The sequence below is a fragment of the Solanum tuberosum genome, unplaced genomic scaffold, assembly GCF_000226075.1.
Source record: "Solanum tuberosum cultivar DM 1-3 516 R44 unplaced genomic scaffold, SolTub_3.0 scf00134, whole genome shotgun sequence".
Taxonomy (NCBI): Eukaryota; Viridiplantae; Streptophyta; class Magnoliopsida; order Solanales; family Solanaceae; genus Solanum; species Solanum tuberosum.
The window spans coordinates 168,059-178,684 of record NW_006239062.1 but is presented as its reverse complement, the minus strand read 5'-3'; the positions used below and the strand labels follow the sequence as shown (position 1 = coordinate 178,684).

General features: G+C 36.3%; 1 protein-coding gene across 3 annotated transcripts; it reads right to left on the bottom strand.

The window, feature by feature from the left end:
* Positions 1-945: 945 nt before the first annotated feature.
* On the bottom strand, positions 946-9,757 carry LOC102584853 (oxysterol-binding protein-related protein 1C). Of its 3 annotated transcripts, none has more exons than XM_015310682.1 (10): positions 9,154-9,757; positions 8,268-8,624; positions 7,185-7,284; positions 5,872-6,320; positions 3,951-4,106; positions 3,367-3,534; positions 3,131-3,271; positions 2,123-2,350; positions 1,787-1,900; positions 946-1,260 (listed from the first exon to the last, which is right to left on the bottom strand). In XM_015310682.1, exons 1-10 carry the CDS (start codon positions 9,712-9,714, stop codon positions 1,099-1,101), a joined length of 2,436 nt encoding a protein of 811 aa, XP_015166168.1. In that variant the 5' UTR covers positions 9,715-9,757; the 3' UTR covers positions 946-1,098. The 3 variants fall into 3 exon arrangements, with proteins under 3 accessions (XP_015166168.1, XP_015166169.1, XP_015166170.1); XM_015310683.1 differs by having other exon boundaries at positions 5,872-6,317; XM_015310684.1 differs by having other exon boundaries at positions 8,268-8,634; positions 9,154-9,242.
* Positions 9,758-10,626: the final 869 nt, after the last annotated feature.

The following is a 10,626-nucleotide window of genomic DNA, read 5'->3' as shown; positions in this document are numbered from 1 at the left end:
TTAAACAATTAAGTTAATTTGAAAAATAAAAATGTCTCAACAATTCAATTAATATGAAATGGAGGGAGTAAATTTTATGTCGGTGAGTAATAAATTTTAAAAAGTAATGATGTGATTATAAATTTTATTTACATATGAAATAAATGGTTAGTAGATATAAATGTGGGGTTGTTTTAACAAAATATAAACTTGTGGATCACTTTTTGTATTAAAAGTATCTCAAATCATGATATGAAATTTCCATATCATGATTTTTGGAGAATATGAAATTACATCTCATGATACCATATCATGAGACGGAATCAGCGTAAAATCGCATGTCCAAACGCCTACTTACAAATTCCATAATTCTTCTTTTGAAAATTTTGATTATATACATTGGTGATCCTTATTTAGTGTAATGTTTGATATGACTACTATAAACGACCTTTTTTCATTTTGTTATATTAAATGATCGGTTGTAATGCGTTTGCCGACTACTTGTCAAATATCAAATGGATGCAAGTTTTTCTTTGTATAAATTTTCAAGAATCTTGATTCTAACAAAACCATAAATTATATAATGCAGTAGATCCAGCAAGCACAAATCCAAACCTACTTCTCTATCACCTTGTTATTGTCTCTATGATCAAGCTCTATTATTACCCAATTTCAACGTTCCATCGAATGTAGGTTAATTAAATCTCACTTGAACGACGCCGCGCATAGTACAAAGAAAGTCGGAAAAAGATTTAACAAAGCCTAGTTCACTCAAGTTCAGAGATCAGTTTGTTCATTTATACCTGAACAATCGAACACTGTCACTGTCCAAACAGACCAAAGGCACAACTGACCTGACTACTCTAAACTCGAATCCAATGCCCAAGTCTATATGCTTCGTATTGCAACCCATGTTTTTATTTGTATGTATATGTAGAAAGGACAATCGACTGGAAGAGCCAAAGCGAAAAAGAATGAAACCTTTATTACTTTTAAGGCATTCAAAGTACCTTTACATATGTCATGAACAATAAACCTTTCCACTACTGTATAATGATATGTAAAATATTTGGAAGAAATGAAGTAATAAGCCGGAAATCAATAGAGTTCACTTACTCTTTACATCTGATCACAAGGGATATGACCAAAAATATCAGGACATGCCTCCCACTTGCCCTTCTCCCTTGCTTCCCAATAACCACCAATGTAGTGGTAACTATCACCCCCTTTCTCTTTTGCAAACCACTGCGGCTTCCAACCCCTTTCTTGCATTTTCCGAGCCTGTATGCAAATAACCAATCAATAACTCCCACCTACTCAACTAGCCACATAACAAATCATGTTAATTTAGGAATTCCTATTGCTTTTTAGCTAAGTTGCTCGGACTCTCCAAAAATGTTGCACAGATCCTTCAAAAAACACTATTTTTAGAGGATCCGACACGCACCCGTCGATATTTTTGAAGAGTCTGGGCAACATAGTTTTTTAGAACCAACGCCTACAATATGTACCAACTGTTTTCACAGAGTAAAGAGGAGGTTTAAGCTAAAGAATGCAAATCATCTCCTCCTTTAATGTCTACTTCATTTAAAGTTCCTGACTTGTTTGGAGTTCTAAGCGCATTAGTTAAAAGAATTTTGTGTAGAAATCTGAAGCAACAATGGCGCCAGGGCAGGAAACAAACTGCGATACGGTTCTCTTCTCAAAAGTAAATAAACAAACAAGGACAGAAGAATTTCCTCTCATTTCCTAGTCGGCCCATGACCTCAACTTTTAACCAGAAAAAAGAAAGGGCTGTATAGATTACCTGTCGCTGCCGTTCCTCAAGACGCAGCTTTTCAGAATTAGCCCTGTCATACTCGCCATTCTCCAAGCACCTCTGATCAGGTCTAAGTCTAGAATCTGTTGGTGGCAGCTTGTCCTATAAACGAAGTGAATATTAAAACCAAGGTCATCCAGGACTACAATGAGTGTGTGAAGAATCGATATAAAGTATTCTACTAAGGGTAAGAGCAAATGATATTTGCAGATACTTCATATACCTACTGCTTTACTATTCAATGACCACAAATAACAGAACAAATATACAGCAAATTAGCTCCCTAAGAATGCAATCATTCAAACATAATAAATCAACACATACCTTCAGTCCAGGTATGAGCTCATTCATTGTAATTGCAAAGCGTGTCAGATTATATCTAGTAGGATCTTTGGGAGGTTTGCTCCGCTTCCATAGCAAATGAGCCTCAGAGAGAGAATCAAATCCTTTTCCTGAGGAGAAATCCCCATTCACATAATGCATACTCTCATCCCACTTCCCAAATAATGTAGCTACTGTCTTCCCACTCCTGTCTTGAACTATTCCCTGAACCTGCAAAAAGGAAATTCAAGAAACAACATGCTCAGTCTGAAGCAATACACTCACCCAGTTTGTACAATAAATGATTTCTTCTCCAGAAAACGAGGAAAACATCCTGCATTCCAATTACACAAAAATTGCACTATCACGGAACTGATGAAGACATCTAATATAAGGTGAGATGCAACGATCCAAGTACTTTGCCTACAGTTCCATTAAATAACGATGCAAGCCACAAAAAAATCATCTCGCATAAGTTCTTTTTCTCTCCTCTCCTCCTGTTGGTTAACAACATATTGGTTAATTCCAACTTTAGCTTTGAAAAAATAATTTGTGCATGGTGAACATTGAAATAGTTTCAGCTTTCCCCTACAGGCTTAATTTACGAAATCAGCATACATCATAGCATTTTTGTGCAAGCACTTCCTTCTACAAAATGTTAACAATTCAACAAGCACAGGGTTTAGTACCCCAAGGGAATTTAACAAGGAATATTTTGCACCAACACAAAGCATGAAATCTGAATGAAACCACTTTTTTTTCATCATTTGACTCTGAAGACACATGAATTGCACCTAGACAAATTATGCTTGTCATCTAATCTTTCCTGTGGCATACCCAGTTCACAATAACCTCAAGCTAAGAGAATTGTTCACTCTATACGAACAGCATGTATTCTGCAATAACCATTCCGTTCTCATATTAGTCTAATGCAGACTTCAACGAGTGGAAGCATACAAAGATGAGGATTTCTTGCATTTTCATGAAGGATGTTGAGAAAAGAAAGAGAACCTGATGTGGATTCCGGTCTATTATTGATTGCTCCTTAAATTTCAGCTTACAAGAGTAATTACGATTTCCTTGTATGCGCATTGTACCATAGTGATCACAGTACAGTTTCCCCAAAATCAGATTGTATATCGATGTAGTTACCTTTTATAAGAAAATTCACATGAAAAAGAAAATATTAACCCATAAGAAATGATAAAAAGAAGGATAAATATTCACGTGTCCTTAAGCAAATATACCTTGCTCCACTGAAAGATTTCCCCATCATCAAATTCAAGCGTCAATATTCCAACAGGATCCAACTGGATTGAGCGACCCCAAAATTTGCTTTTCAAATTACTATCTCCCGAGAATTTCCATCCTGTACCCTCACAATGGCATGCTATTATCATGGGATGATGACTTACCTACACAAGGAGATAGATACATCAGACATCAGCGACATGCTTGCAAGCAACCTTGAAAACATTTTAAGCTACAGACTCTTGCTCGAGATTAATTGTCACCCAAAAATGGAGTCACTGGGAACGTAACCCACTTTGACTCCCCTATTCTCCCAAATCTCTCTCATGACCTCTCAACTCAAGACTGACAAAATATACTTCTTAGTTACCACAAAGAACTTCCAGTGACACAGTGGCATCAAGAAATCATAAGTATGATAAAGACTGGAAAAATAAAAGGCGTAAATAGAGACACAGTGATTCCGTAGAACACCAGTTCCATGACAGGTTGGAAGCTCGTAAAAATCATTCGTCTGTATAACCCAGCCATATTCCTCAGAAACTACAGAAGACTCCAAAGAGTGAAAAAGTAATGACACCTTTTCTGAGAAAAACCGAAGGCCTTTATCTGGATATTCAGCCTCATAAGTCTCCCCTAACAACGGATTGAATGGTTTGCAAATCCTTCCTTCAGTAGAAGCATATGCAGATACGGCAAATGCTGCTATGTTGAGAATCCTCATAAGGCTGTCACCCTATCAGTAAGATAAAATTGAAATCAGAACTTCATGGATAGAGAAAAATGGCTAGCATAAAATGCTTATGTGGACAAAGGGAAATTACGACTGAAAAGCACTTGAAAATTTCGATAAAGAAAAGAATCAATGATGAAGTATCTTTTCCTTTATTTTTGACAACCACCAATTACGATGTACGTCGATAACACAAGCTCATATTGCAGACACTAGGATGAGGACAATGACACCTTGAAAACTGGTAAAAAGTTTTATCATACCAAATAAGTAGAAAGATGAAGAGAAGTGATGACCATTAGTGTTGCCAGAGAAAAACAACTGAAACTGAGTGACTGAGTCACTTAATTATAAGCATCAATATGGTTCAGATAGCATGACAGCTGTGTAAACACACCATCCAAAGCACGAACTGCAATTGCTGCAAAGACGTCTACTAATAGACCAAAACTGAAGGCACAAGTCTGTAAACTCAATTATGAGTGAAGGGAATTTAAGAAAATACCAATTCGTCATGCCGGAGATCATGCAATGATCATGCTTGCATTTGTAGAAACGAAAAGGTCAGTCGGTTCATCCATGAAAAAAAAAGGCAACAGACGCCCCCCGTAAAAGAAAAGGAGGAAATGGCATATCGTCAAAAATCCTAGCGTCAGGTGTGACAAATCACCACCAATTAAGCTTTTCAAAGATATTGCAGTCATCCCCATACTCGTTTCAGATAAATGCGGAGTCAATAAATTCTATGGAAAATGAGATCTGAAGGTTTGAATAGATTATTCATAAGCTTAGGGAACCGTGCATACTAATTGTTTCAAGTACATGAACAAACAGGGTCTTTGCAGATAAAAAAACATATCAATCAATCAACTATACCTCAATCTAAACAAGGCTGGATTAGTTCACCCGGATCTTCTATTACCTTTTCGTTCAATTAAAAAATGCTAAGATATAATATATTTTTTCGAAATACTTAAAAAGTTAAAGGGTCAATGTATTCAGACAGATTGAGAAAGAAAAGCTCCAGTGATTTGGGGGGAAAGAAAGGTAGATTACTATGAACCATTTTGAATAGAAAATCAAAACGGATGACAAATGTCAAACAGAATATAAATTAGATAGGTAGGTGGTACCCAGTGGATATACTAGGCTTGAACTAGAGAAATTCTACCATTACACTGTAATTGCAGAGCTTAGTACGATAATAATACCAAAAGGAAGTGACCTGAGCATACGCAATGGAACTGTAGTCAGTCAAGTGAAAAACAAGAACATATGAAGCTTCACAAAATGGCATGGATTCAAATACAGTGTAGCACCAAGATGCAGAGGGCCAACGGAACGTCCCCTGCACACCCACCCATGATTATTACCTCCTTTTTTTCATTGCAGGGTGTGGAAAGTTAAATTCAAGTGTCTTCAAACTTTAAAGCAATGCCATAGAACCCAGTACAGACGGCACAGAGATTTTGCACGCAGTATTATAATATTAGCAAAAGAGATCATGACCAAAGCTTAAATAATTTCAATCATTTAGCAAACCAGAATAGATAATATAATATGATATCTGTGCCTTTTGGTTTAGTTCAGCCGATTTATGCTGAAACGTAAAAGGTGACAAAGGAACCTATCTTGATTATCCTACACATCAGAAAAATGCCCCAAATAATTGTAACACGGTGAAGAGCACTAGCATTACTATTGGGCAAATTACTGTGAATAATTCTTACAAATCTATCCAAAAGGTGAAGGGAACTTGTCTGCTTACCCTTCTTCCCCATTCAGAAGCCCGATCAAGAAGGTATGAGTACTCCAAGTCTTCAAATGATTTTTGCAAAGAAGAAAGGGGTTCATTGAAGTAGACAGGGAGGCACACTTTCGTGAGATCCTTCCCAATATTGTCTTTGATCATCGACCATAAACTGACTCCTTTCTCTTTTTCAATGGGATTAGGCAATTTCTTACGACGCTTAACATAAGGAAACTTGGTTCCAGCATATTTAATAATAGGATCAACACTTTCATCAGATGCATATGCATACAAATCATCATCATCCGAGGAGAAAGACGATGTCCGAAAATCAGAACCACTGCTTTTAAAAGAACTTGATGAAAGAAAATCTTTAGTGTCAAAGAAGGTATTCTCTTCATCATCAGTGTCTTCCTCAGCAGCATCAACTCTTTCATTGTCATCCTCCGATTCACTTGCACTTGCTTCTGAAACAAACATCCAAGAGGATTTAAGGGTAACAATTAAAATGGTGAACACAAAATGTATCCATGCCGAATACACCAAAATGATCCTCTTTGAGCTGCAGAAGTTCAATTCTAACAGATCAAAGAAACAAGACCAAATCACATAGGATATGAAACCCTTAAAAATTGTTATTACTCCCTCCATTCATTTTATATGGAAGTGTTTCGCCATGCACATAGTTCAAGAAAGAAAAGACTTTTGACACATACCCGAAGTACCTTAAAACGTGTGATCTTAACATGTCATGCCATTTCTATGACTATAACCTATAAGATCATGTCAGTAAGCATAAAATGGGAAGTTTCCAATATAGGAAGTTGTTTTATAGAATAGACTAAAAAAGACGGTGTGTCATATAAAAGAGAACAAACAGAGTAGCACTTTTAGAATATTGAAAAATAAGAAATCTTAAGACAACAAATATATGGCAATCTTGATTTAGTTATACCACCACCAACAACAAACTACCCAGTGTAATCCCACAAGTGGGGTCTGTGGGGTGGGGGAATTTAGAGTGTACACAGGCCTTACCCCTACCTCTTGGAAGTAGAGAGGTTGTTCCCGAAAGACCCCTGGCTAAGTTAACGCATATCAAAGAACTTACAACAGTAAAGAAGATATAACATATAATATAGGAAGCATTACATAGCATTCAAGGAAAAAGAAACAAGAACGACAACAAAATAATGTGATAACCCTCGCAAGAAGCTAGTTAGTTATACCAATGGCAAAAGTATTGCCATAGGTATATTTAGTTATATCAATGGCAATAATTGTGAACACTGTGTAACAAAGTAAAACAAAGACAAAACAATTAGTCATACCACTGTATTTATCCTGCCTTAATCGAGCAGATGGTCCAACCTCTTTACACTGCCTTTGACTCTCATCAACCACAGTATTCTCTAAATCAACCTTTTCTGTCTGTAAAACAAAAATCCAGTACTTTATCACGAAGGGCAAAGAAAAGGAGGATAAAAAATCAGATCTAGTCACACAAAATCAAAAGGACACGGAGCATCTTTTTTTTTTTGGCAAATAGTGTTATTGTCTTCTTCCTTTGTCTGTCTTATTTTTTTTTAAAAAAAAAATAATAATAATAAAGTCAAGTGGTTACTGACTTACCAGTGTTGGGGTGGTGGTTCTCAGACTTGTTAACGTAATTTAAATGTGTAAATAAATCAGTATTTGTTCCTTTTATTTGCAGAAAAATCTGTCATCTTCAATATTGGTTGTGAAGAATTTCCAGAGAAGGACACTAGCTCAGGCCAATTTGTACATTAACTTAATGCACCCATTAATATCGTGAAAAATAATGGCGGGATCATAACCACAAACAAGTCACTTCATCACAAGAATGACAATCTTGTTTAGTTGGTCATGTAAAGAATATATAGGTCCAGTTCTCTCGCTCAATCCTTTGTTTTTAAAGTCCCCACTAAGTGCAAGTGAACAAACATACGTGCCACTTTTTTGTCTGATAAAGTAAGTTGTTTCATCCACAAAAGTGCATCAAGTAGATGCACTGTTACAAGGAAAAGGCATTAACAATAGAAAGAATGAATCCCTTTTCAGTGTTAATCTAAGACAGGGGAACTAACAAAATCCAACAGCTGATCAGTGCTAATTACAGTAGTCATATTAGTCCAGCAAAAAATATAAAGTAAGAACTTTGCTTGCGGGAGTGATTTGGAGTTGAGATCAACTATGTGCCACTTATAATTGATCAAATGAAAAATCATGATTGATGCATCCAAATATTCAAGACCCGAAACATAATGAACAAAATAAGTACATCCACAGTACTCCTAAAAAGTTCATTGAGAAGATCCCAAGTGGTTTCACATTTTGGATCACATAAGCAACTGAAGAAGAAACTGATGCTTTCTACAAGTCATGTTAGGTACCTCTAACTGTCTCAAGGTGTCCATAAGCATCCGATGCTTTTGCTTGAGTAGCATCAGTTGATTCTGCAAAGACGCAAACTCATTCCTCATTATCAGCTCACTCTCCTGAATACCAGACTCACTCACACCCTCCTTCAACAGCTGTTGCCTCAACTTATCTGTTGAGATGGCTACATCGTCCACGGGAGCCATTAATTCACTGTTGGACATTCTGGGAAACATATCCTTCACAGCCTGCAATGCTTCCATCCATGCTATTCTGTCCTCTCTCGTTTCAGCCCTCAGGTGCAGCCTCTTTGTTCCAGTGAAAATCGAAAACCTCCTGTCATCTGATCTACTCTCACGGATGGATGAGACCTAGCAAAGACTACTCAATTGTTAAAAAGCTATGTTACAGCAACAATAAAGTAAGCAGACCAGAGAATCAGCACATCCAGAACAATTCAGTGAAGAACCAAACAAAACAATATCACCACAAGACTAACATACAGAGGTATAAGGGGCAGACTTAGGGAAGAGTTTTTTTTCCTCTCTGTTTTGTTTTTAATAAGCGATGTTACTTTTGACAATCTAGATTTTTACCCTTCAAGTATTCTTGTCTACTCCTCCCCTCCGAGCAAATTCGGAGTCCATATCTAATATAAGTAGGACTACTGAAGCTCCTATTTCTTAAACTAAAACATATGAGGAGAAAATAACCTTGTAACTCCAAAATCCAATATCATCCCTGATTTTGTAATTGATCGAGCAAGTATAGCTTCCACCAAAAAACATAGATTTTTCTAGTAACTACCTAACTTCAAATCTAGTAAGCACTTGTAAATTCAATTCAACAAATGATGAATTCAACACGTCAACAGTAAATACATAAGTAGAGAAGAATAACCTTGAGATGAACTTCACCAACTGGCTTGCGGCGAGCTTGAGAAGTTGCATTCGTCTTGTTCCTCGAGATTCTCCTAAGTGACACTTCACCAATAACTTTAGATCCTTTCTCAGTCTCCGAATTGACAACAATCCTATCCCGTCCATGGATCTTATAATAGGATAAAACTCCATCCTGCAAGACGAACCACCTAGGTCTCCATCCCTTTCCATAGTTAACCCACTTGTGTAGAATTCCGGATATACCATTCCCAACGATGTCGTTGATCTTGACTTGATCACCAGCGGATGCGGCACACGTCAACTGAATCACCTCCCTCATGGAAGGTGGCCGTGATAAAGAAGTGAAAATCCCCGGCGTTGACGAGGATGACTCGGTCAAACTGCGATGACGATGATGATTGGAGTTACTTGCACTCCAATTATGATTGTAACTACCGCTAGCAGACCGGTTGAGTGAGTCAGCGGATCTAGTAAATTCCGGCGCCGGCGGCGGAGCCATCGGTAACGGTGAGGATTGGCAATTGTTGTTAATTGTTGGAACACAGCAAAATGGATGCATAGCATATCATACTAGTATTTCAAAATTACTTTTTATGATATACAACTTCTTCTTCTTCCTTTTTTTTGTTTTTATCTCCTTATATATAATCTTTATGAAACAAAAACAACAAAATCTTATTACCGTAGTAAAACCTCATTAAATTAATACTTGGTAAATTAGTAATCTCTTAATAATCTCTCTAAGATATTTTTTTCTGATTTCGATTTGGGTCAATGAAAAAAATTACTTATTTCGGTAAGATAATAACATAATATATTTTAAGAAAAGCCCTATATAAATATATGGTCCCATTAATATTATAAATTAATAATTCTTTAAAAGTACAACTATTTCGATTTGTTTTTTTGTTAAACTTTAAATCTAGTTGAAGTTAGTCTTTAACTTTTCTTATTGCATTCAAAAGTTTTGGTGTTGTCTTTTCGAACTACACCATAATATTGTGAAGAGTTCTAGATATGAAAAGTGTTTCCTTACGCATAACTGGTTCTATAGGTACTGTATCATCTACAATTTCATCGTCAACATTGTTTTTTATGGTATCCACAATTTCTTCTAAGCCATGGACAACTGAATATGTATCATTTTCACTTGGATAATTCAATAGGTTATTGACGTCCCTTTTATTGTGCTAATCGAAATCATTAATCATGACCTCAAGTTCATAAATAACATTTTCACAAGTGGGTAGGTTCATTCAAATTCTCTAAGATTTCATCCTCCAAATATATTTTGTAGTGTCGAAAATAATTTCTTATTGTCTTTTGCTGAAAATTTGCCGTCCAAGCCGGGATTGCTAAATTCATAGCATCCAAAACATATTTTTTCTTGGATCGGTTCCATGTCCCACTTCATAGCCTTCTAATATCCTACGATATAACATGTTTCGATAATACATCTTGAAAGCTTTTA

Excerpts from the sequence above, each read along its gene's own strand:
- LOC102584853 (XM_015310682.1), bottom strand. The coding sequence starts at position 9,714 with ATGCATCCATTTTGCTGTGTTCCAACAATTAACAACAATTGCCAATCC. Across the intron at positions 4,107-5,871 it reads CTTCTGAATGGGGAAGAAGG|GGTGACAGCCTTATGAGGAT; the intron begins GTAAGCAGACAA and ends TCTTACTGATAG. Across the intron at positions 1,261-1,786 it reads TTGAGGAACGGCAGCGACAG|GCTCGGAAAATGCAAGAAAG; the intron begins GTAATCTATACA and ends ATTTGCATACAG.